The 27905-nt window shown below is 41.8% G+C and overlaps 1 protein-coding gene across 1 annotated transcript; it reads right to left on the bottom strand.

Annotated features, from left to right (window-relative positions):
• Nucleotides 1-4087: 4087 nt before the first annotated feature.
• UBLCP1 (ubiquitin like domain containing CTD phosphatase 1) lies at nt 4088-27520 on the bottom strand. Its single transcript, XM_063120934.1, has 11 exons — nt 27473-27520; nt 25188-25367; nt 23282-23373; nt 20088-20173; nt 19889-20004; nt 17845-17943; nt 16696-16733; nt 13566-13664; nt 11468-11584; nt 7450-7577; nt 4088-5105 (listed from the first exon to the last, which is right to left on the bottom strand). The coding sequence occupies exons 2-11, from the start codon at nt 25339-25341 to the stop codon at nt 5078-5080; spliced, it is 957 nt and encodes a 318-aa protein (XP_062977004.1). The 5' UTR covers nt 25342-25367; nt 27473-27520; the 3' UTR covers nt 4088-5077.
• Between the last annotated feature and the right edge of the window lie 385 nt (nt 27521-27905).

The raw sequence follows: 27905 nt of genomic DNA, 5'->3' as shown, positions 1-27905 counted from the left end.
GCGCTTTAAAAGCAGTAGTGTAGATCCCCCCCCCCCCCGGTTGTGGTTTTTTGCTAATGTTATAAACATCTAACCAAGGGCGGATCCACACGTCGTTCCGAAATCGTGTGCATGCGCCCCAACTACGGCCCCAAAACGATAGTGTGTACCACAGCTTAAGAGACGGAGGCGGCGGCGGCTGGGGAATGGATGTCCTTCTTGTTTTGTCGAGCCTTCATGTTTCAGAAGGGGCCGAAACCAAGAAGCGGTTGATTTGGGGCGGAAAGAGTTGGGGCTTGTTTGGCACAACAACCTTCTTTCCTTCTTTTTAAAGTCTGTTTTCCCCCCTCGAATACTATGTACCACAGCTGAAGAGACAGAGGCGGCGGCGGCTGGGGAATCCGGGCACGTCTGCCGCCGCCACTGCCGCTGGCCTCCTGCTGCCTGCGTAAGAGCGACCCAGTCGGAGAGCTCGGCTTCCGCCTCCGCCGAGCTCTCCGACCCGGGTCGCTCTTACCCAGGCAGCAGGCCGGCGGGGAGGTGGAGGCGGCTGGCAAATCCAGCTGTGGTACATAGTATTCGAGGGGGGAAAACAGACTTGAAAAAGAAGGAAAGAAGGTTGTTGTGCCAAACAAGCCCCAACTCTTTCCGCCCCAAATCAACCGCTTCTTGGTTTCGGCCCCTTCTGAAACATGAAGGCTCGACAAAACAAGAAGGACATCCATTCCCCAGCCGCCGCCGCCTCCGTCTCTTAAGCTGTGGTACACACTATCGTTTTCGGGCCGTAGTTGGGGCGCATGCACGCGATTTCGGAACGACATGTGGATCCACCCCAAATCTACTTGGAAACTCAAATGACGGGGATCAATATATATATATTTCAACTACAGGTGCGCCCCCTAGTGTCTTTTTTTAAAAAAAAAATCTGAGCACAAATTTTATCCTATATTTTTACTCATGTCACCACCACCACACCACTTTGGGGAAATTCAGCCTATGCATATTACATTGCTCCATCCACTCTAAAAAAGTACACCTTGAAACTGTGCATATTTCTTGAACCTATGTGCATTTCAGTGCTCCATCCACTCTAAAGTACATGCGTACATTTCATTGCTCCATCCATTCTAAAATGAACTGTGAGGACCATGTAGCTTCCCTGAACTCAATGAGGTAACACAGTTGGTAATCTCCAAAGGAAAGTTGGTGCCACACGTCAGAAACTGCCTTAAAGCAGACCATAATGTAAATCCATTTAGCCTAGTTTTGGCTGCTTTGACTGACAATCTACTACAGAGAGAAAAAGCTCAGCTAATGACAAGAACGAGTCTGACCACAATGGCGGTTGAGAAAAAACTGAGGGAATGGGTGGGAACCTGCCCAGTGGGATGGGGGGGGGGGGGGGGAAGGGTTCCCACCAAAACTCGCTTAGCTATAGAAGTTCTCCCGATCGAAGCTCCGTGCAGAGACAGAGCCCATATGTGTGATGCATAGAGACCATGAAGAAGAACTTCTATATGCAAAGCATATGCTCTATTATTGAACTATGATGACCCCTGTTGCTACCATAGCCAAGGAGGTAACATGTGAAGGGAGATGTTGCTTATGGATACCACCAAATCTGCACCAAGTGGAATTGGATGACAAATGTATGGTTCTGGCTAATGTGGTTCTGATTCTTGTGGCAAAAACACAGTTGAACGAAAGGAAAGTAATCTGGGCCAGCTCTAGAAGGCTGAAGCAAACCACCAACCAGAGTAAACCAAGAACAAAGCAGACCTCACCATATGTGCAGAGGCCTCACACATTGATGTGAAATCAAGACATCTGTTATATATACATACACACACACAGGTCTCTGCTCATACATGGCATAACCTACCTACTGAATTGCTGAAGCATTCAAAGCACCAGGATGATTGCGAATTTGCTCCTCTGAATCTAAAGTAGTCCAGAATGTGACTCAGTTTGGGTAAGAAAAGATACTAGGTTCAATGCCTCAAACATTTTTATACATGCTAGAAGAGATGCTAGTTGCCCCATCCTAAATCTGCTGAGTATATTCACAACATAGTTCAGGTGCCCAGTCTTACCTCTGCATTGTACATAGTCACTACCCCATTTCATTGGGATACCCCATTGCAGCTACCTCCTTCTCTTAAGCCTTTTGAGAAATGCTGGAAATTTGTTCCCAGTAATTTCTGCAGTGCTTATAGAATAGTCCTATAAAACACACCTTGAGAACTCCTTATTCAGCTTTTCAAGTAGCTGTAAAAGAGGATAGAAACTATGAATAATTGTACAACTGACGTTGGCTTTTCTGCCTGTGCTGTATCCTCGCAGATATAGTGGCTGGAATCCTTCCCATTCCTCCTTAATCACCCTGGTTAGCTGAGTAAATCAAGGTGACTCAAGGCAACCCAGACACAGGCTCCAGAGGAAGGCAAAAAGGCTTTAGGGTCACTATAATGCAGGGGTACATGCCACTCAGGGGCCTCCAGATGTTTTAGACAACATCTCTCATAATTCCTGACCATTGGCAATGCTGGCTAGGGCTGATAATTTGTCATCCAAAACATCTGGAGGTTGCCAGGTTACCTACCCTTGCTATAGTGGTTTAAATGTGTGGACCTCTCCAATGCTGTGAGATTCAAATCTGTCTGTGATACTGGTCATGGTCACACTACAGTCTTCTGGCTGTAGGTTCAGACATTTTTTCTAAGTAGAAGCAGTAGCAGCCTTCATTTAAGAGAGTGGTAAGATGAGGAGGCACAGAATGCTGGCTAAGGAAAATTGACAGGAAAGGGGGTGGGCAACTGGGAGCACTGAAGCCACCCCCAGCTCAAAGGCAGATATGAGACAACATTAAAGGAAGTAACTCTGAGGTGAAGGCTCCAAGCAGCAGGCAGGCCAGTACATAGGAAGCTGCCTTTTACAGAGTCAGATCATTGGTCCAGCTAGACCAGTATTGTCAACACTGACTGACAGCGGCTCTCCTGGGTTTCAGGCAAGATTTTTTCCTAGCTTTATCTGGAGATGCTAGGAATTGAACCTGGAGCTTTCTCACTACAAAGCAGGTGCTCCGAGTGGAGCGGACATAGGCGGAGCGGGGGCGGGGCGGAGCGGGCCGATCCGCAAATCGCGGATCTGGAAGAGAAGCGGAGCGAGGGGTCCGTGCACACCCCTAGTACTCAGTACACAACCAGCAAATGTTTTTCAGAGAAGAATCATAGCTCAATGGAAAAGTTACCCCCAGTGGTAGAACAAAAGTGTTGCATTGCAAGATCCCCCAGTTAAACCCCTAGTATCTCCAGTTAAAATGTTTTAGACAGAAAGATCGAAGACCTCGGCATGAAATCATGGAGAACCATGACCTGTTGAAGAAGTTTATCATAGTGGGCTAATGTTTTCAGTACAATGCAGCTTCAAATGTTAATACACAGGTACAAACTGCAATCTATTGATCCAGTTGGAATACACCATTCAAAACTCCAACATGAACATCTAGATGTGCATTTCCAAATTCCCATAAGTGTTTATCCAGAACCTGATCCATGTTCAACTCAAGACAAAAGGAGCCCCTAAGTGTGCTCAGTTTAATGAAACCCATGTACCATGTACACTGATGGTGCTATATAAATAATAATAATAATAATAATAATAATAATAATAATAATGAGTCAAACTAAAAAGATACTAATATAGTGAAGAGAAGGTTTCCCAGTTGTAACCAGTGAATTTTAAATTCAAGTTGGAGAATACTTGCTCACTTAAGAATACACAAAGCTACCTTGGTCTGTACACCCCATTTCTGTGGAGCAGATTGAAGAGCATCAGTCTTGGAACCATTGCTCAACAGCACGAATGCCAAACCGTTGGTTTTCTTCTACTGCCAGCATGACGCATGTCTGTGATAGGTTTCTGCCATTTTCTGATTTCAATTCAGCAACAGCTTGACCACTCAGATTCTACTAGGAGTGTTGTGTGCAATGTGGACTACTAATAATCCTTAAGAAATCCTGTATCTTCCGTTGCAGACAAAAACGAGTGCATGACACTTGTTTATATGAAGTTTGAGAATGACAGAACACAGTTTTTAAGAAAAGGCATTTTTATTATTATAAGTAGCACACCTGTCCTTAAGAACAATATATGCTATCTGAATTTGAAAGGAGCAGTCTGCTTTCAAATACAAGACAGGCATGATGAGGGACTGTCAGCAATGCAAGACAGTGGACACATCACACTTCCACAGTGCAGGTTGGAGCAGCCCAAGTTAAGTGATGCTTTAGAATAGCTGGGGTGGAATATTGCCATCAAGAGAGCATTTGTATCCTGGAAGGATTTCACTAGAACAGAACAACTAAATGTTCATGCTTTAAGGAGTTAATCCTTGGCTCTCTTCAGGTTTAAACCTTTCCTCTGGTTGGAAATATCTTTTTTTTAAAAAAGGAAAGGAATGTTTTTTTAACCAAGCGTTAAGAAATATTGGGGTGGGTTGTTGTTTTTCGTAATTCCTCCTCCTCTCCTCTCATAACAGTTTTATCATCAAGATCTATACATGAAGGCATCTTTGCCCTCCAGTGGCGCTTTCCGTCCTTAAAACTGTCTTGCACAAAAGAACACTTGACATACTAATACATAATTAGACAGCTTATAGTTCATAGACTTAAATACCATAACAGGGATGGGAAACTGTTTCTAGAACTGAAAATGCCAAAACTAGCTCTGTAGTAAACTTCTGGGTTTGAGGATTTTTATTTTTTGGTCTGAATATTTGCTCTTTTTCCCCTTTGAAAACATGGTAGTCTTCACAAATGTGGGGATATTATAGTGGCAGTAAAAGTGACATTGTTCTCAATGGTAATACCAGAGATAAATGAAAGAAAGAGCAACCAGTTTTCCTTTCTGTTGTTAGCGGTGATCTTCAGAAGAGAGAGACAGACAGAAATACCTAGAGCAAACCAAAGGGAAGACCAGGTATAAGCAGTCAATCTGGTCGTCAAGTTAGTGTCCAGCACTACTTTTTTCTAGCTTACACAAAAGGAAAGGTCAAAAGGTCTCCATGTTCCTTTGGTTTCAATGTCACAAATGAAAGCTACTGTCCTTGTTTCTTTGAAAGGTACCTAAAGGAAAAACAAAAACAAATATTGAACATTTATAATATGATTGAATAGTAACTCTGCATTAATATGCTACACATAATCAGAAATAATGTGCGTTTACAATCCACAGAGTTTTGGAAACATATACAGTGGTAAAAATAACTAAGAACCTTGTGGCACCTTAAAGACAAACAAATTTGTTGTGGCACAAGCTTTTGTAGAGAGAAACTCATGGAGTATAAGATCCATGAAGTCGCGAAGAGTCAGAAGTGACTGAACGAATAAACAAGTCCTAATGGCTATATGCTACTTCAGTATCAGAGGCAGTGCGCTTCGGTATGCCAGTTGCTAGAGAATGTGAGCAGGAGGGTGCTTGTGGGATGTAACTGGTTGGCCAATGTGTGAACAGAATACTGGACTAGATGGACCTTGGTTTGATCCAGCAGAGCTCTTCTTATGATAGGCACCACAGTTAAGGAATCTGATATATATTATCGAAAGAATTAAATAAACACTGTTCTAGCCCATATGCTATACAGCTGAAAATAAGATGCCAGAACCATATTGCATCCTGGGATTTATAGCTGCAGCGATCCGCTTGACACTTCAGTTTCAAAAAGAGGGTTCCTAATAATATTTCTAAACCATGTCCACGTTGTTTAATGTCTAGGGCGCCACACATGATTTCTGAGCATTTGAAAGTATCAGAAGTTACCAGTTACTTCAGCAGACCATGATACAGAAGAGCTGTAACATTAATATGGATATTCAACTACACTCGCTATTTTTCAAAACAGTGGAGTCAAACTGTATGCAAACTTCTTCTTTTTTTAACTACAGTTCGATAAAAAAAATTGTTAGGGCTACCGAACACAGATAATATTGCTTTGCAGGGCAGGTTTCAGCCAATATACTGCTAGCTGGTGATCCTGGTTACACCTTTAATGTCTGCTAACCAATAACACATTTCTGTCTCTAAGCATCAAACAAACCAAATACAGAATTTCATAGTAGAGTCTCAAGTGAGCCCTACTGCTGAGCACATTTAGGGTAGAGTGGGAACCAGGCATAAATCTGGATTAAGCAATATTAGGATGTTTGTAGGATTCAAAGGATCGATGCCTTGCCATCAACATAGGTGTCTTTCAAGCCACAACCTGATGCTGGTTTCAGACTCGTTTCAGACTCGTTAGTGGCTCATCTATTAATTCATACCAGGCACCAAGTACCAAAGCTGCACATTCCACTAAGAAAAAATGAAGAGCTAGTTCACAATACAACTCTTGCATGTATAGGAAACCGCGGAGAATTAATCAGAAACCTCATCACCCAATCTCTCAAAATCGCAAGAGGCAGGGAAATAGTAGTCCTATGGTGGTGCAAAGACTGGAAGCACACCAGAAATAGGAAGAAGGGGAGGCAGCACTCCAACACTCAAGGAAGACGACTTAACGGCAGCTCCTTGACTGCTAAGCTAAAATGCTTGGGATGCAGTTTTCCCTGGAGTCAACTGCAGTTAAATCTCAAGTACCAAGTTAAGCCTGCCAAGCCACGTACAGCGCACAGTTAGCAGAATCTTGAGAAGAGCAGATTTCTTTTGCCTAAGTCAGCAAAAACGACAGCAGACACCACTGAGGATATCAGATTCCACCAAGGTCACTGGGGCTACTCCAATTGTATATGTCGCTGGGGAAGCCCAGGTACCAGGCACACTGGGTACTGCAGCTTTATGGCGTTCCCACCCCGTTAAGGCATTAGCCCTATGCAGGCATTCCGCAAGTGTATCTGTGAAGGCGCCGTTGCACAGTGGCCCACAAAAAGGGCAAAGCGTTCCGAAAGCCTATGCATGGAGGGTCTGCAGCACTGTTTACCCTGACCCTGTTCTCTCCACTGCAGCCTTCTTGCCCTGAAGGAGGACAAAAGAGGAATTGTAAACGCATCTTGGCTGTGCGCTGCTTCAGTGAGGATCACGTGAGGCTCCCAGTCACAGGAAGGGGCATAACTGTGTTCAACTCAACATATTCCCAATGCTGGAAAGGTTGGAACAGAAGTGGGACAAGGCGTACACCCCCCACATAGATACACTTTCAGAATTCCTGAATAGGGCTATTGCTTTTTGTTTGCTTCCCCAAATATTTGCATATGAAAAAGGTAAAATAAATCAAATTGGCACTTTAAAAACCCTTTGCAAGTGCATCTTCACCTCAAGGCCGAAGATGCAACCCTCCTAACACTTTTTTGCATCAGGTGCACATCTCCCTACCTCGATGGATGGTACTTATTTCCATTTTGATTAGTCCAGTAAGCAGGGCAGACTAACACGACTGGGATACAATACCAGGCAAGAGCAGTGTTGAATCCTTACCTTTCCCAGTGTTTGTGGTTCAGCTCCAAAAAGTCATCTAATTTTGCTATTTCCTTGAGATACTGAGTAAGTTTTAAAAGCTCCTTGTCTTTATCTCTGTTTAAATGTGCTTTCATGAAGGGTTTTATCTGTTCAGAAAAGAAACCAGGTGTAAATTATATTTTAAAGGATAACATACCAAAGGTAACAGGTTAGCATTTTTTTCAATACGTAATATTGTAAGCTTTTCTGTCTAAGAACCTGATCCTATCACTCCATTTCAGCTGGTCATTGGCTCCATCCTTAGTCTAGGCAGGCTCCATCCTTCCTTCCTTGCAGAGGTCTGCAGTGGCCTCTAACCATTCTTGTAGGCTCAAAAAGTCGAAAGGCGCCTGTGCAAAGGACCTTTGTCCTTTCCCTACATACTACCCATATCCGTGCTGCAGCTTAAAGGACCAAGCTGTTGAAACATATGCAAAGAATCAGTTGTTGCTGAGTGTTTTTAATAAATTACAGTCACTACTAATAGCATGTGTGGTAGCACAGCATCTGATCCCAAGAGCAACAATACTCTGATTTATTTATTTATTTATTGCATTTCCTTGGCTGCTAAGCTAAAATGTTGTAGGATTCTTACTGCTGAACTCACACTAACAAACGTTTGGTATGCTTTGAAGAGTTGATAACTAACCAAAGCTGTGTTTCTTTGAAGAGTCCTTTGGTTTTGTGTGGGCGGGTGGAATGTTTTGCATGGGGGGGGGGCAGTGTTCTGTCACCACTAGTTTGCCTTTTACGAAATGGATATGTTGTTGTGTTTTGTGGAAGAAAATGTATGAATTAGCATTTGAGTGCCAAACCTCACCTCTGCCTTGTACTCAATGGGCCTGTTCAGAAGACACCTTAAACCCTGCTGGTTAAGGCTTTAGGTTAAGCACCAGGGTTTAAGGTATCTTGTGTGATGCATTTTGCTAAAATCTGCTCACTCACTAACTACAGTCGGACCATCTGCAGCAGGCGTAGTGGCTCTAACCATGGCTTAAAGTGTTGTGTGTGACAGCACAGCTTGTGATTAGTCCTAACCCCAGAAAACCACATTTTCGCTAACTACAGAGCCTGAAGCATCATCTGAACAGGCCCAGTTTCTTGGCCAAGTTACTTGCTTTTAAGCCTCATCAATTTGCCCTCCATTAAATGGATGTGTTGGAGCAGAAAACTGTGGGTTCAAAAGAGGTGTTTTGGAGCTCAAGACCCTGCCTCTGTCTTCTACTTGTTCTTGTGCATATTACTTTTTTTTTAGCCTCACCAGTTTTCCTTCTGGGAAACGGGTATTTTGTGGGTGGCAGACATTTTGTGAATGGGCAAACACCTCCATGGTAGCCATTTTGTGAGAGCACCCACAATACACACACAAATTTTCAAATGTGCCCACTTGCCCAAAAAGGTTGAGAACCCCTGAGGGGAGGAATATACAATCATTTTAGTTACACACACTTAAGCTTAGTTACAGGCTGAGACCACAGACAGAGATCTTGGAGAATATAAGAACCAATAGGCAGCTTTATACGTTTATAAGTAACCATGTACTCTGTCAGTGACTCCCAAGGCCCAGGCTCAGTACTGCCACCCAAGACTCTTTTAAACTTGAGAGAGCAGGGAATTGTGTCCTTTCCTATTCATGCTCTGCCACTTAGGGAGGATAATTTATTTATTTATTGCATTTGTATACCACCCCATAGCCGAAGCTCTCTGGGCAGTTGGCATAAGGTGAACCGATGTTCTATTCAATAAATAATTAAATAATCAGATTTTTAAATTTAAAACAGATTTTTTTAAATTGATGTAAGAATGAAACAATGCAAATAATATTCTAGTTAGTTATAAATGAGCATGGCTTAGTGGTCAGATCTGCACCATTGTTCAGAATGTTTCAGTGGGAAACTTGATTTAAATCATTGATTAAATTGACCTGTTTTTGTTGTTGTTGTTGTTGATTTAAATCACCTTAATTTAAATCAATCCACCCTGACCAGAGTACATTACTGCAGGCTTTGCTCTACCCCCAAAACCCTAAATCTGTGACTTGAGCTTTTCCTTGATGGAGGAAATAAGAGCACACTGTACATACTTAATTGCTAGAACACATAAAATAAACTGGGGAGACCACTGTCATGATCTTTGTTGCAGTAGAGTCACCAGCGGTGACGGTGTCCTTCTGAGAGGCTTATAAAACCTTGTCACATTTATCAAAGGCTCGCGGACAATAAGTTAATCCCACATGGAATGGATGATTAAATTCTGTTGCCTCTGGTAGAACATCTGATCTCGATTCTTTCTACAGCAACATTTCTCATAAACAGTCACTCCCAATTTGTCTTGCCGTCAATAAAGTCTGAGCTGCAGCACACCGGCTCGGTTTTCCCAGGAAGAGGCAATGATAGCGCTCTGCCGGCGTTGCCCTGCATCCAGCCTCCATCCAGTTGAGCAGCATTTTGAAAGCAATTTGCACGCCTCTGTCACCATTGCTCCAAACAAGAGAGGCTTTACAGAGGGCAACGCTGGCATCCTGAGAGCCAGCTGTCTTTTCCAGGCTAGACACTTTCCCAAAGCCCTGACATGTATGGCGGGGGGAAGGGGAGAGACAGACACTAATATATAACTTTGTTGACATCCATTCCAGGAGCAGTACAGGCTGTACCTTCATTTCAGCCATACCACATTTCTCCCCTGGCCTGTAATACTTCTAACAGAAATCTCCTAACAGAAAGACTCTACCAGCAATTTCGTTACAGCAAAAGCACCGATATTCTGCTGCCACTTTTAAACTGTTCATTGATGTCATAAAAGAGGAAACAACTGCCATTAAAAACACAAGTAGCATAACTAGCAGGACATAACAGGTTTGAAAATGGTATATGGAAAGTGTCATGGGTCCCAACAGTTGTCAAGACCGTTATAAAGCAGTAGTGTAGATCCTACCTAGGAGAGCTCCTGTACCATAGTGGCTAAGGCTACAAGCTTATGCCCACTTACCTGGAAGTAGCTTCCACTGAACACCACAAGACTTACTTCTGAGTAAGACATGTGTAGGATTGTGCTGTAGGAGACTGACTTGTAATCCAGGAAGTCCCTGATTAAAAGCCTGACTATGCCATCATCTCACCGGATGGCCTTAGACAAACTTTTATGTAAACCACCCACCCTATTTGTAATATGGGGATAATACTAGCAGCGTACCAGTAGCGAGATGACTGTGAAACACTCTGAACACTTTAGACTAGTGGTGTGCCAAAAATTGTATTATCCCATTTTCAGCATTTCATGGGGGGTGGGGGAAATGAAACCTCTGGCAAAAGAGGCTGGGATAGTGAGAATTTTAGAGAATTTTCTCCTTCAGGAAGGAGACAGGATTTCCACATACTTTTAAAAGTGTAAACAGTTGTTGAGGTTTTTTTCCCTACTTCTTAAGTTTTAAAAACACACACCACACCAGTACTTGCAAGAGCCCAGGAGTTCTTCCTGAATAGAGAGGGTGAGGTCATAGTCACATGGTCTCCAATAGGCATTTAGGAAGAACTGCCAAGCTTCTCCAAGTGCAAGGATTTTTTTTTAAAAAAATAGAAAGACCCCTCCACAGCTGGGAACACTTAAAAGGTATGTGAAAACCCTGTACCCCTCTCCAAAGAGAAAATTCTCTGAAATTCTCCCCCTCCCTCCTAAAGAGGCAAAAAAACAACAGCCCCCAAAACCAAAACAAAACCCCCCACCAATACCTCTTTAGCAGGGAGAGGAAAAGTTCCCAAAAACAGGGGGCAGGTTTCGGCACAGCACTAATTTAGATGTCATATCATGCTAAATGCTATTATTATGCTGTGGCTTCGACATTTTATGCATGCTTACTCGTTTCGCCCAAGTACTTCAACATGAATTGCCTCCATCATGTCTTAATATGCCCCACCATATTAAGACAACAGGTATTTCTAAGTATAATAGTTTTCCTTCTTTAGACAGTTGGCATTGCTCCAAGAACGCTAAAAGTTACCTTTAGTCCATTTTGTGGATTCATCAGAAAATTTCGTCCAATGTCGTCAAACATAATAGTATTTTTCTTGTTGTAAAACTCTGAAAATTTGCCCCATATTACCCCCAGAGGTTTTACCTGCAGAAGCAAAGTTAAGAGAAAAGCCCAAGTAAAACAGTATCCCAAAACCAGAGTAAACCATTTAAATTCTAATTGTACTGTATAAAGTTCTTGACAATCTTTCTCATGCATGCCCTAAATGGTGGATAAACTGTGGGAGGTCTGGGAGCCATTTTGCACTTTTCAGACCACCCTCACTACCATCCCATGGGTTGCACTGTTAAAATGTTTACATGATGATGATGATGATTAAAAATGCATGTTTGCAGCCAAAATTCAGCAGCAAACCATTCCATAGTACTACTCCTATGTAAGCTAAATTTAACCCTTTTAGCGTTCCATGGCAGCTATGGGGAGTAGAAATGGCCAAATTTAGCTTGCAAACAGACCACCATTTTGTTTGTTCAATTTGATTTGATTTTAATTGGGGGGGGTGTTCAGTGAGGGTCAGCAGGGCTACATGCAGCCCACGGGCCTCCTCCTGCCCACCCCTACCTTAAATAGTCATACCAAGTAGGCCATTAAAGCTGCAATCCTATACACTTATATAGGAGTAAGCCCCAATGAATTCAGTGGGACTTGCATCTGACTACTCAGGTACAGAATTGCAAAGTAATATTTCCATTTTACAAACAAGGAACCGAAGCGAAGAGAACAACTTGGCTAGATGCCAAGTTGGACCTATGGAGGAGATGGGACAAATTCAAGCTTCCTGTTTGGTTTGCTTCAAGTGACAACTTTAGCTTCTATTCAGAATTATCTTGTGTTGCAAAATGAAAGGAATTCATTAAATTATTATAGAAAAGGGCAACAGCTTTAAAGCATTAAAATCAGTTGTTTCACATTTCATGAAAGCGATGTTAAAAAGAGAAAAAAGACACTTAAATAGCTGTTATTCGAGGAGCATCAATATGGAACAGCAAGATTTCCTTCTCTCTGCGTCTCAGCAAATTCTGGATACATCTATAGAATGACTATCTGTAACTCTCTCAAAATATGCTAAGCTGCTCTTTCCCTCAAAGGAAAGGTCACGGCCCACCCAAGATCAAACCTGTGCAATATACTCAGCATGCTACAAGCGGGGAACAAGGTCATCGCAGGAAGGTGCTTGAAAAGGAAGAGTTCTAGGCCACTCAAAAAAGTGTGCCTAGTCAGAATGCTAAAAGAGAAGCACCATTTGAGTGGGTTTCTTAAGTCATCTGGAGCTAGACAGCTTACTGAGGTACACATGGACTCTGTGAGCCGGTGCGGATAATCAGCGGGGACTTACAACATGGCGTCAATTGTTTTCCCCCCACCCCCACACATGACAGTCACAAGACCAGGATTACCTGTGCTGCATCATGGATTGCTGTGTCATCTGAACCTGGCATAGGCATAGTAACTTTTCACCCATTCTACACTCCCTGCTGCAAGCCATGAGTTGTAGGGTGGGGAAAACAGCCAACGCTGCATTGTTTTCCATTGCTGATCATCCAAACCCAGTCACTGTCTCTGGGTGACTCAAGTAAGCGATCCAAGCTGTGTTTCTCTCATAGCATACGAGATTGGGATCATTTAGTGGGAATTGTTTTTAGCAGTTTAAAATTTATATAGTTTAATCTTATCAAGTTGCCTTGAGTCTTTTTTAAAGAGGATGGTGACTAAGAAATCCAATAATAATAATAATAATAATAATAATAATAATATGATGATGATGATGATGATTTGGCATGCTTACTCAAGTTATCTAGAAGTGTTGAACCTCAGGCATCTCACTCTGATTACCCTTTTCCCTAGTGTAATGACTGCATACACTGAACTTTTAGAAAGGATGCTGAAAGTTGGAGGTTTCTCTTTCTAAGAAAGATGTTCAAACAGATGATCATTAAGAACCTTTTGACCTGAATACTACACTGTTCAGTTGTTTGTAAAAAAAAATGTTACTACGTCTAAAAATAAAGAAAATAATCTCATCTAGGAAATATATGTGTGTATATATATATATATATATTCATACATCAATTAATCCTCGCCTTGGAGTGTGCACAGTTATCATGGCAGCACTATCCAACATGAAGGTTATCTTGTAGTTTGCATTGGTGCTCACTCCCAGCTCCTGCATTGCAAAAACAACAGTTGTTATTATTATTTTGGGCGCATTGGCTATTTCACAGCTGTAATTTACAAACCTTGTATAATGCACTTGTCAAACTGAGTGCAGTAAAGGATAAAGGGAACCGAGACATGCTAAAAATAGATATCTATTCCACTCTCCAAGGAGACTTATTATGATGGGGTAGAAGCTGCTTTCAAAGATGCTAGGAGTCAATGCGAATTGCAAGCCTAAAATTCGCTATTTTACAGAGGTGGGGGTGGAATCTCTCTCACCTTTTGAGGTCATGTTCTCCTGGCAAGAAAATCAAGAGGCCAGAGGAGGGGTCAAGCTGTGGCAGTGTTACCAAGGCAAGCTGTTCAACTGCTGGCCCTTCTGTTAACCATCACAGTTAACAGAAGGCACTGCCGTTTTTGTTTTTATTCCCCAGTTCACTTTACATTGCAATCAAGCTCAAAAAAGCACCAGAAATTAAAATATTACTCTAGGAAAAGGGCCTTCAAGAGTTCAAAGGAGCTGGTGCCACTTCTGGAAAGAGAAAGCTGAAGGGAAACAAGCCATTTTGGAGATCACACAGGCGTGCGCACGCAAACACACACAGAAATCCACAGCTAAACAGCTTTGAGTTGGTTTTGGTTTTAAACTTGTTTCTATAAAGTAAAACTCTAGGGCAGGGGGTGGGCAACTTGTGGCCCTCCAGATGTTGTACTGGAATTCTTATTAGCCCTAGCCAACATGGCCAAGAGTGATGGGAGTTACAGTCCAACAACATCTGGAGGGCTGCTCTGCTCTGCGCTCTCCAGACATATTATAGTGAAGCTTTCTAATCATGAAATGCTGTTTTTAGGCCCAGTAGCTCATCACAAATTACTGGGTACAAACTTAGCAGTTATTTTATTTAATTAATTTATATCTCGCCTTCTTTCCTCCGAGAAACCCAAGGTGGCGTACATAATCCTCCTCTCCATTTCGTTCTCACAATAACAACCTTGGGAGATAAGTTGGGCTGAGAGTCTGTGACTGGCCCAAAGTCACCCAGTGACCTTCCATGGCCGAGTGGGGACTAGAACCCAGATCTCCTGACTCCCAGGCCAACACTTCAGCCACTACACCACACTGGCTCAGGTATGCATAGAAGCTGGGTAATACATGTTTGTAGCAACACACTAGCTCCTCAAGCCAGAGCAGAGTCATTTCAACTGACCAGCCTTGGGAGTTGGAAGGAAGGAGGCAGGTTTATTGGCAAGCCCGGGCCACCCTGAATCAAGCTGCAAGAGGACTTAGGAGGCCAAGAACATGCTATTATGGCTGGCGGCTTCCTTCCCATCACCCTGACCATTAAACACATAGGACCTGGCAGGGATTTGCTTAAGACACTCAAACCACTCCACCAGCTGGATGAACTGGCCAAGGCTCCATCCCATTCATGAACAACTTGTGCAGCCAGGTTGGCGTGGCTCCTATTGCAAAGCCGTGGGCTGGTTTTTGACTGCATGCAAGTCCTGGGGGTTGGATGCAACAATAGGAGGAACATATATCTAGTCTTCAGGGCTTGTTTGCATGTACAGAGGCCTTCATCATACGCAAGCAGATGGTCAAATTGCGCCCATTGCATTCAAGAGCTTACAACTAGAGAACACTCAGCATGCACAACAGAATCATAAACAAACTGACCAGCTGAATAGAACCCCAGCATTATGGTGCCTTCTAAAAATATACTTAAGATCAGTCTCTGGATTTCCTGTGACTACATAACTATAATGTATTGAACCGTGATACTCTCGGCTCAGTATATGGCAGCTTCCCATCTTCTTAACTGGATTATGTGTTTTCACATGTTATACTTGATTAGAAACATCACACTAGCCATTGTCCAGTGGGGGCAGGGGATACATACCACATGCGAAAGTGACGCACAATGCAGAGCAATCCTTTTTAGCGATGGTGTCTAAGGCTCATCACACAGCAAACCTTCATAACTCGCAATCCATCAAGACTCATACAGCCCAGATCCACGTACTGTGGCTTGCAAAGCGCTTTAACAACCCCACCATTCTTGCAGTTCCAGACAGGTTGCAAACACAGGTGGTTTATTAAGCCCTTCGTGGGCTGTGACTGGTACATCACAGCCTACGTGCAGGCCTGCTGGAGAGGGAATGTTGCGGAATTCACTGAATGATGAGCTCCTGAAAACTACATACAGATTACATGAAGGCCCACTGAATTCACTCAATATAAGTGGCGGGAAATAAATCCAGGTGAAGAAAGGGGCACAGCAGAGGAAAGGAGATTCTTATTCCTGCTTTTGCCTTCCACCCACCCTGCAGTTCCATGCTGAAGCGTCCCTCTGGGAACCATCTCTGTAGAGAAGGCCTAAGGAACCACTTGGGAAATACATGGTGGTGTTCCAGGAGCAGGTGCTGGGCCTCTGCCAGTTTAGCAGTTTACTAGATGCCTGATGATTTGGGCTGAACAGATGCACTGCAATTTTGGCAAGATATTTCAATTTTAACGTAGACCTCCATATCGCAGGCACATTTGCTATTCACATGTAGGCCCACAAACCAAAGCAAAGGTGAAACTCTTGCTCTGATTAACATAGATCCTGTGCAGCCTTTCTGCAAATGGAAGAGCTCCTTCTATTCATAGAAGGGACTCTGATTCAACAGAGGCTCTTGCTGGTGGAAGCAGGGTGGGGGCGACCTTTGCCAGTTCCTTCTTTTTGCCTTCCCCCTACAGCCCCCAATCTGACCTCCCATGCATTTCCAGGGGATCCCCCAAACCTCAAGCAGATTTTCAGGGGGCAAAAGGGACTGCAGAGAGACTTGGCCAAATTCAACTCCCCACCCTTCTGTCAGTGGGAGCATCTCATGAGCAGAGCTCTGCTAATGGCATTGGTGAACCAAACCAATAGTGCCAGAGTTTTGCATTGTAATTAAAAGCATTCATAATTCTGTGAAGCAGGCCATTCAGAGAATATCCTAAATTCTAGAAAACCGAAACACACACAAGCCTACATTTACACAGGGCTTACTTTCATTTTAGCTTCAATCCACTTCATATTAGTAGCAGCTGAAAGGAAGAGAGAGACTTTTAAAGTTAGATGAATTGCTGCTCTATCATATTTTTCTTCTAAGTCATGATATTCTGTGTACAAGCTAATCATTATTCACAAACTATACATTCCAGATTATTTTTAGATACAGTAAGGCCCCCATCATCAGAACTGGGGTTTTAGTTTTAGCCCTGTACACTGTCCTTATTTGTGACAAACAGGTAATCTAATATGTTCAAGCACAACAGCTGTATGGACTGGTCCAGTAAGTAACTCTCTAATCCAACTCCATCCCATGTTATTATAGGTCCTTATATTCTTAGTTACCTGAACTTCTGCTTATTCTGGATGCCTCTAGGGGTATTTTTAAATATGAATTATTCTGAATACATTGAAACAGAAAGCACATATTACTCACTTCATTAATGAGGTGTTTCTTTAAAAAAAATAATAGCTTATATGCAATACATTATTGCTCTGTTCAACTATTCATTTTGATGCAAGTAGGAGCAGGGGGCAACATTAGATCTAGTTCTGTAAAACAAGAACATAAACAAATGGGAAGTGCCAAGTAAACAGGTGCAGTAACTTATATTAAGAGAGTTTTGAATCGCATGGCCAAGATCCAAAGAACCATGCAAGTAGCTCCACATATTCATGGAGATTTACATTTGCATTTCTATAACGGTAGCGCCATTGCACACCTCATTTGTAAATGAGGGGAATTTTCAAAAGCAGTTTGCAATCAAGCAAGGGGATCTGACATTTAGAGGGAAAATGTCAAAGAGTAAACTGTGCATCCTCAAAGCCTTAGGCTACCTAAAATAGTTCTTTGAATTGCAGCCCGTGTTGATGGCTAACAGGGAATCATAACTGATTTTTTGGATCAGAGTACTTGCACCAGAGAGAACTCACGGCTGTATGGAGGATGTTCCTTCATCACACCACCTCCCTCGGTTGCAAAAAGAGAACAGACAGCTGGCTCAAAATATTTAATGTTAACAAAAAGATGGAGCATCAAGCACTGTGCGAGAGATGCAAACAGCCTTCAGCAACCCCAAGGGACACTCCTATTTTGCAAATGGGACTGTGATGAAACATTTTCAGGTTGCAAAGTAAGTGACTTACACCAAATTACAATATCATAGTCTTCATAGGCAGATGTCAGGAACTCGTGAAGGTATGGCCTCATCAGCTCAATGCCAGTTTCTGCACATGACCTGTGGTCTAAGAAAATCAGCCAGTTCATTTCAGTGGCATAAAACGTTCTTTGAATGCCAACACCATTTTCCCTTTACCTGTACTCTGGCATAGACCTGCGCCCCAATCCAAAGGACTTAGTGCAGAGAACTTAGGTTAAAATCCCACCAGATAATGGGCAAGGAAGAGAACGCAGGAAGGAAGAATGCAGCCCCCTCCCCCCTCACCTCAACAGGTAGAATTTTAACCTTCTTAAAAGGGCTGCAGATATGCAGCTCCAGGTGTTAGACGAGAAAGGAGAACTGTATGCACAGAACCTATTTGCGCACCTGGTTTCCCATCCTAGCTTGACCAAAAATCTGCAAAGAGTCATGCCCTTCATCTGCAGATTAATCCTGCCAATCTCATTTTTAAAAAATAATTTAAAAAAATTCCATTGTACAGCCCAAGACAACAACAACTGTGTTTCCTTTCGGATATAACATTTTCAACTCGCTAAACCAGAGAATGAGCATTGGGCCCACGCACCCTTCCTATCCGCAGCACTCAGAACCTGGTTGACAAGTTACTGTTCTCTGCTACTTCTGAAACAAGGAACTGTGGTTTAATCTCAATTTACTAACCAAGATTTTAATGCATGGTTTGAACTGAACCACGGTTATGTCTGAACTGAACCATTAATATCAGGCTCCTATTCATGTTACCTGAAGTCTGAAACAAGATTTCCTTACATGACATGTCCAAGAACTCAAGACAGCTGCATGCTTTACTTGACAATCGTAACTGTTTCATGGACATTGGTGTTTTCTGTGAGAAACACTGACGTAACATGTGAAATATAAGCAAAGACACAACCTTAAAAACTTGTACACCCATGCATCCCATCTAGCAGAGACCCACTAGAAGCCAGGAGACACTTTCAAAATAGAAAAAGCATATAGAGTTTTGTGGTATTTTAAAGACTAAGATTTATGGTGCAGTTCATCAGATGCACCCACAAAAGCTTATTTCACAAACAATATGTTTGTAAGGTGCTCAAAGACTGTTTTTTTCTGCAACAGACCAACACAGCTACCACCCTGGCACTTTCAGAGCAAGTGAAAAAAAGGCTATTCATTTTTTATGTAATCTTAATATGGGATCAATCCATTCTGTAAGAGAAATTTGTCTTACTCTAAGTTTTTAAGTATTACTTGTGGCGGAGTGAGTTGTTTTTCCTTTAAGGAAAATTTACTCCTATGTCATCTAAATCCTTCAAATGCATGAGTTTGAGCTTTGATATCTTTTTGCATCAAAGACTTGTTATCATAAACAGTGTTGTTTTACTTTCGTGTTACAAGGGCAAGGCCCCAGAATGACAGCTACAATGAAACGCAGTTCCAAATCCACTTCCAGGGCCAAAAGTCAAAAGAAGTGGATATTTGGACCACGTTACACCAATTCTATACCAATTGCATTGGTTGCCTATTCATTTTTGGGCTCAATTTAAAGTTTTGTTTCTGACCTTTAAAGTCCTAAATGGAACCAAGTTTCCTAAAGAACAACCTGCACTCATGTTACCCTAGGATCAGCCTCAGGTGTCTTTCTCTCTGGCCAGCCACCAAGAGCCTTCAGATTGAGATATACTAGAGGGTCAGGTCAGGCCTTTTTTAGCCGTAGTTCCAGCCCCACATTTTTGGGATTTCCTGGCCCAATTCACTGGTGGCTTTTAAGCATATTTTTTCAATATTTTTGGTCCACTTCGCTTTTTATTGATGGCTTTAAGCTGGCTTCATGTTTCAGCTGCTGCTGTTTTAATTGTTAATTTACTGGTCTGTTTTAGTACTTTTATTGTCTGATATATTGTATTTATTAATTGTTGTAAGCTGTCTTGTGAGGGTTTACACAAAAGGTGCGATATAAATATATTAAACACAAACAAACAGAGCATACAGTAATGAGTAATGTTTTAGACATAAAGCACATCACTTACCAAACAGCGTGTAATCAACATCCAAGACCAACAATTTCTTCCCTTCTCGTGGAGGATTCAATATTTCCACTTTGTATTCTTTAACTCTGCGGGAGATTTTTAGCAGATTCTCCTCCCTAAACCCAAACAATATAAACGTCAAGTGGCTGTTGCACCTTTATTAGTCTCACAGTTATTTCTCAATGCAGCAAGAACTCACCTATTCTCTACCTCAACAACTTCCTCTTCAATATCAAAATCATTGACTACATCTTCGTTATCAGGGGGTGGTCCAAGGATGTCTTCCTAGAATAAACATAAAAAGAAATTAAGTTAGCATGGAAACAAACATGCTTTTCCTCAGGAATTTGTTGGACAAAAATATAATGGTCACCACCAAAAAGACCCTCTCCCTTGTCGTCTTCCAAGCCTCCCTTGGAAGTATACGGTTAGGTTCATGTCTAGAGAGGCGAACCATCTGGTAATGCAGTCCCAGGCCATGCAAAGGCTTTATCGGTTAATACCAGCACCATGAATCAGGCCCAGAAACATACAGGCAGCCAGTACAAGAGGGCCAAAGTTGATCCTATATGTTCAGACCTTCTTGTACCTGTTATCGATCTGGCCACCATGTTTTTCATGATCCTGTTACGATCCTGGCTTATAAAGGGCACAATCAGCCAGGATCCTAGGTTCAGATGGCAGGCTATGAAAAGTATTTCGGATTTGTTTAGCTGCTTATGTTAGCAGGAGGAATCGTAGGGAGCAAATGGGACGCACATACCAGCACACTGCTCATTCATAGTAACCCAGGATTCACCAGAATACTGATTTACCATTCTTCATCACACTGCGCAAAGTAGAGGTTTGGATTCTTTTAAAGAGAAGAATATAAATTGAACAAAAAAAGAAATGGATAAGTGATAATGTTGATTGCCGACATAAAAAAATCAAGAAGAGCAAAATCACTTATACAGAGAAACCAAAAAAATAAAGGCAAAGGTAGAGGGAAAGATGGAGAGTTTTGAAAACCATGGTTTTTTGCTGTTTTGCGAGAGGAATGGAGAAGAAAATTCATTGCTCTGAGGTGATGTACTCCATGGGCTAAAGCAGCCTTCCCTAATCTGGTGCCCTGCAAATATTTGGAACTCCAATTCCCATTGCCCCCATCCAGCATGGCCGATGGTCAGAAATGCTGCTCATCCCCCCAAAAAATGTCAGGAAAGCAACAGATCGGGGAAGGCTGGGGTAAAGGAACTGGGACATGAGTATTTCATTTTATGTATTTTTATGGAATTATTTATTTATCCAATTTTTGCTTTTAATGGTTGTTTTTATTAACATGAAACCTATACTCTTTAAGTAGAGGATGATATAAACTAAGGAGGTGGATAAAACCCGGGTTTATATTATGGTTTTATACTGTTGTTTTATACTTTGAATGGTTTTAATTTTTGTGAACCGCCCAGAGAGCCCTGGTTATTGGGCAGTATAGAAATGTAATAAATAAATAAATAAACCAAAAAGGGATGGAAGAGAACAAGGAAGAAAGGATGGGGGAAGTAAAGTTCGTATTGCATTGAAGCTGTTAATAATAACAGGAGGGAATTTTTAGGTTAGGGAGAGGGGGATCCCATGAATGGAACAGTATGAGAAGAGACATGTGTTTGCACTTCTGCAATATTTTAAGTAGTGTGCATTGTAAATATGGCATCATAACCTTTAGAAAATGAGATATGAATTTGGAAAGAGATGGAGAAGGGCTTGCATGATTAAGAACATAAGAAGAGCCCAGTGGCCAACCAGGAGTTGACCAGGAACCCACAAGCAGGACATGAGTGCAACAGCACCCTGCCCCCCATGTTCCCCAGCAACTAGTGTATACAGGCTTACTGCCTCTGATACCGAAGGCTGCACTTAGACATCCAGACTAGTAGCTATTGATAGCCTTTTCTTCCAGGAATTTATCCAACCTCTTTTAAAGCCATCCAAATTGGTGGTCATCACATCTTGTGGTAGTGAATTCCAGTTTAACTATGTGCTGCGTGAAGAAGTACTTCCTTTTATCTTCCCTGAATCTCCCACCAATCAGCTTCATGGGATGAATCCGGGTTCTAGTATTATGGGAGAGGGAGAAAAATGTCTCCCTATCGACATTCTCCACACAACGCATAATTTTGTACACCTCTACCATGTCTCCCTTCAGCCTCCTTTTTTCCAAGCTGAACAATCCCACCTGTTATAACCTTCCCTTATAGGGGAGATGCTCCAATCCCTTGATAATTTTACTTGCCCTTTTCTCACTTTTTCAGGCTCTACAGTATCTTTTTTTTAGGTGTGGTGACCAAAACTGTACACAGTATTTTAAGTGTGGTTTTATCATAGATTTGTAAAAAGGCAGTATGATACTGCTGTTTTATTCTCAATTCCTTTTCTTATAATGCCTAGCATGGAGTTTGCCTTCTTTACAGCGGCTGCACACTAGGTTGACATTTTCATCGAGCTGTCCACCACCACCCCAAAATCTCTTTCTTGGTCAGTCACCACCAGCTCAGTTCCTATCAAGGAGCTTTCATATTGTATTTTATATTATGGTTTTATACTGTTGTTTTATACTTTGAATGTTTTTAATTTTTGTGAACCTCCCAGAGAGCTCCAGCTATTGGGCGGTATAAAAATGTAATTAATAAATAAAATAAATAAATATCAAGTTATCCTTGAAGTTGGGTTTTTTTTATCCAAATGTGCATCACTTCACACTTGCTTACATTGAAACGCATCTGCCATTTAGATGCCCACTTGGACGATTGGGGGCTGTGTTTAAAGTGGAAGGCACTCTTATTTACTGAAATATTTACATGCTGCCATATTCCAAGTGGCTTATAATAACACAAACAATGTAATAACCTAAACACAGAAAACAATACTGAAATCAATATTGTCAACCAAAAGCCTGTTTTTGTTATTATAAGCCACTTAGAATATGGCAGTATTTAAATATTTTAAAGGCTGACAACAGCTCATCAGATACAGCAGACCAATAACTGAAATAGAATGGAAAACAAACAGGACACCTTAATTCACACCACATACAGGAAGCTTGCCTCTTGAACATTTTGACAATAAAAATCTCGTGTGCAAATGCATGCCACTGCAAGTTCTCATTTATACATAGAAAAGCAGGCTCTTAAGGCATTGTGGGTGCAATCATATGCATTTTTAGGTAGAAAAAAACCTCCAGCTCCCAGCGTCCTGGTGAATGTTGGACGTTGCAGGCCTTCTTTCTGTCTAACCATTCATGGGAGTACACCTTTACACACATTTGTATTTTGATAGCCTTATTATAATTGGGTTGTTTTTTTCTGCAACCATTGGAAATTGGTGTCTGTGTTTTAATAGAACAAAAACATTTACCAAGCTTTCTTCACGAGTCCCCATCATCATGATTTTAGTATTTGGTTTCAATTTTAGCGATCCAAGTTTAACATTATTCTCTGCTGGCTTGCCTGCAATATAAACAAATGATAACTTCCTCAGTGAAAATGAGCCATTGCCTCTGCAGTTCCCCACCCCCACTCCTTTCACATGCCCTGCATGGGATTTTTTTCAACACTGACACATTAAGGATTATTCAATCCCAAAGTACTGTCAACTACAACTCTGATGTATCAAAAAACACTGGCAGAACACTTTCCATTCCTCCACTGCAGTCCCCCACAAGCCCCCCAGATCTGCTCTGGAGAGTTGGGGCCCCTCCTGAGCAGATTTGCAGAGGGGAGGAAAGGATGGAGAGATCCTGGTGCATGAACAGTCATCTGCTTGTCTGACTGTTGGATCCGACCCTATGTATCACCTCATCTCTCCTTTGTACACCACTTTGTGAGGGTGTGGCCCTATAAATATTGTAAAGAAAGGAAGAATCCCTGTTAATTATCTATCTCCCTGACACAGCTTGGTTTTTTAGTTTTTTATTTTGTTTCTGTGAAGCTATTGGATATCCAGGAAAGATTTCTTTCTTTCCTCCAGATTAGAATGACTCGTAACTTTAGCCATCATCAAAAGAGCTGTGAAAGCGTACACAAGGGCCATTGGACTCTTTTAAACTTTTCTCCTTTGAATGACTGTGCCTCATACCAACTTATGCTCTGACTACATTCACAAGGAACAGTAAGCTATGACATGTAACCCATTCCCCATCCTGCTCTTGGCTCCACCTGCTAGCTAGTGCAAGCGGCTAAGCAAAACAGAAATTGTTTGTTTAGCATGTCATCTAAACCTGGGATCCTGGCTTGTTGTGCTCTTTACAAGGCAGGACCATAACCCAGAATTTGCCCTTTGATTAAAAATCCTGAATTGTTTGGGATTTGGTTCGTTTAGTCACTCGCACTAGCGGGTCGAGATCAAGGAGGAGCAAACAGGCTGCATACCCCAGCATGCAGCTCTTTTCATAGTAAGCCAGAATTCCACAGAATCCAGGCTTACCATGCTGTTCAAACACAGCCTGTTTGTTTGTTTTTAATTACTCTTCATTTTAGAAACTGTGTGCCATGTAGCAGAGTTCCTCACAAAAAAGATATCTAAGGCTCCAATCCTAGATATAGGAATTTCTCAGAGGCCTCAGTCAAACTTTATAACATTTTGTTCCAGAAGGCTCAGGGGGGCCCCTCCTTTAACCATCTTCAGCTGGACATTTTTATTCCATCATAATGTTTTTATTTGTTCTACATGCCTCTCCTGTATTTTGTTGATGTTGTTTTATGCTGATTTTAATTGATGTAAACCAGGGTGAGTGATGAGTATGCATTAGTAGGTTGTTTTAAAATATAATGCTAAACTTGCTTTGGATGAAGTAAGCTTCATTGAATACAACAATATTTACTTCTGTGTTAACATGTACAGGGTTGGGTACAAAGTTCGCTTAACCTTGTGAACTTCCAAGTAACATAAAGCAGGGATCAGCTAATTAATTTATTGTAGGTCAACTTAGTATCTGTTGGAATTCTTGCAATAATTGCTGCACTAGGGGACCAAGCAGAGTTATTAAGCAGTGCACACATATGATCACTTTACAGATTAGCTTCTTGCTTTGTAAATGAACGTTAAAAAAGCAATGGAACATTCTAGAAAGAAAAAGGAGGGGGTAAAGCACACATCTGAAGCCCACTCACACAGCCCTAGGGCTCAGGTAAAACCTGGAGGTGGACTTATTTCAGATTAATTTAGTACCAAAGGGCATGGGTTTGCTTTGTATCTATCTCTTAACCAACCTAACAACCACCTCTGTCTCAGCAACAATGGAACACATGGAGAAAAAGATTACCTTTCACTTTAAGTCCAAGAAGCTTTTGGCGCTCTGGTAGCACTCCAGTAAGTCCTTTGAGAGACTGCTTGAGATCCAAAACTGTGTCTTCTTCTGACAAGGTGGTTATCAAAAATTCCTGCCCACCCCATTTTATAATAAGAGAGACAGCCATACTTGTAACATATGTTCAAAATAAACCTATGGGGAAACAAGAAACAATTGTCAGACAATTCCAGAAATCTAACTTTTTTCCAGATCTAGTTGGAAAAGTAGTCTAAATTGTACAGCAATCTTATCACACTTACATGAGTGTAAGTTGCATTGGGAACTCAATGGGGCTTACTTCTCTGTAAACAAATAAATATTGCACTGTGAAGAATCCATTAAACCATATCTGTGATCATTTCTACATTTCAAAGATATTGCACACTGCAATCCTATACAGGTCTTCTCAGATATAAGCTCCATTGAGTTTAATAGAACTTACTCCTGGATAGGTGAATATGGCCATAGAGGACTTTAAAGCACAAAGGAAACGAGAAGTAGTTAGAGAAAGCAGTAACATAGTTCACTTAAGGAACAATCCCATGCTGGGAGTTGAAGGACTTATTTCTGTCTAAATGTGCATGGGATTTCACCCTAAGTAATTAACTTCAATTTCAGTGGGACATTTGCTCATGCACAGATCAGCCACTATGTGAACCGTGCCTGGCAAAAGTAATGCAGCCTCATAAAATGATCACAGCAAGTCTCAAAAGCAGTGTGTTGCCTTAACTAGTTGCCACAGTAAGCTTTCAGTATACAGAATGGCATATAACCATGACCAACCTGAAAAGGAATTATTTTATTTTAACTCTGAGCAAGAATAATAAAGCCATCTGTCAACATTACAATCACTTCATATTTTCCCGCTGTAGACACAAATATATGAAAAGCAGCCAATCATTTTAAACTTTATTTGAAAGGTCCAATTAAGTCTGTTGGCAATACAACTACAGAAAAGAAGCTTAACATAGCACATGATAAACTGAGCTGTAATAAAGTGGAGTGGTGGAGACTTATCTGCACATCAAATCAACACAGGCCACACCAAGTAAAGTACCTCAGTCTAGCAAATTGCCTCAGTCCTTGATTGTCTGAATAGCTAATAGGGTTTTTATTCAGTCCAATATAGGCTGGACAGAATGCAAGAGCCCCAATTAGAAGAAGGATGGTATCTGCCTTTATCTATTCTCACATTTCCAGTATGTTGCTACAGAGAAAAATATTCTCAGCTCTCCACACAACCACCACTTGATTAAGGGTGCACTGCTGGCTGGGGAATGCTGGGAATTGTAGGATTTTTTTTCTGCATAAGACTTAAGACATTTTGGGTAACCTTAGCTTCAGGATGTTATGCACCAAGTACCCAATCTAACAGCCTAAAGTAAGGTTTTTAAAATAGTCAATACCCATGATATTCTACAAGCATATGACACTCTCAGGTAGGAGACTGCTTTCCAAAGCAGCGAGAGATTTTAGAATCCCACTATTAAGAGGCTGTCCCTTATTTCAGCACAATCTTCTTTTAAAACATGGGGATTGGCGAAGGCCTGAAAATGCACGGAGTCCTTTACATTTAAGGGGTGCAGACAGCAGAACTCCGCCAAGTGAAGCTTTTCCCTTTCAGAAGGGTCCATAAGTCAGTGGTAGTGCACATGTTTTGCATGCAATAATTCCCAGGTTCAGTCTTTGGTATCTCCAGTTATGGCTAGGAAGGCCTTGTGTCTAAAACTCTGGGGAGCTGGTTAGATCGTATTTGTTTAGATACTGCTGTGTTTCTCCTCATACAAGTGGAATGATGGAAGAACACCACACCAAGCATGATTTTCTTTCTATAAAGCTCCCCATCATCTTTTCTATTTGGAGTGTATAAATGCTAGGTGCTGTATAACTTGAAAATAAAAAATAACAGCCCCCTGCATAGATCTTTGCAGTCTGAACCATTACAGCCCGATCCAATGCATGCTGATTTAAAAGGAAACCCACTGGATTCAAGAGGACTTAAATTCATGAGTAAGTATTTACAACACTTCAATCTTGAAGCTATAGGCGCCCTCGCTGGATCTGGACCCACGGTTTCCACCAGCAGACGCGTGGTAGTGCTTGTGGTGGGGAGGTTATATAGCGCACTGCTTGTTAATGGTCTTTCGTGAATCGGGGTAGAAAAGGGAGAGATCCCCCACTCTCCAGGGACTGCAATATCAGCAGCTCCATCAGGCATCAGCTGAGCCAAAAGGAAAAGAGGAGCAGCCCTATCTCACCCCAAGCGATCGTCCCGGGAACCAGAAGTCGGCAGCAAGGGCCCCGCGCGAACCGGAAGTACTCGGTAAAAGGACCTGGATGCAAGGACTAAAACACAGAGATAGGAAAAAGAGGGTGCGGCATCTCATTATCTGCATATGGAATTTCCGAGTTCACATTGCAGGAACCATTTTTAAATGTCCACCCCCGGGACAGAAGTGAGTCAACGGAGAAATCCAAGCCTGTACCGGACTCGTAGGCAGCAGCCCTCACCTCCGAAAGATAAGGCGGCAGCAAAGAGAGGATATTTCACGTAAAGGTATTATTGTTGTTGTTATTATTGTTATTGTTATTAAAAAAATCTAAACTTTTAAAATGTTTTTGGTTTTTTAAATAGTATTACTTCTGCAAATTTCAGTGGCATTACAGTCCACTATCTCCATATTGTAAGTT

This window comes from Elgaria multicarinata, chromosome 3 (assembly GCF_023053635.1).
Source record: "Elgaria multicarinata webbii isolate HBS135686 ecotype San Diego chromosome 3, rElgMul1.1.pri, whole genome shotgun sequence".
Classification (NCBI taxonomy): domain Eukaryota; kingdom Metazoa; phylum Chordata; class Lepidosauria; order Squamata; family Anguidae; genus Elgaria; species Elgaria multicarinata.
This window is presented reverse-complemented; position numbering and strand designations above follow the sequence as displayed.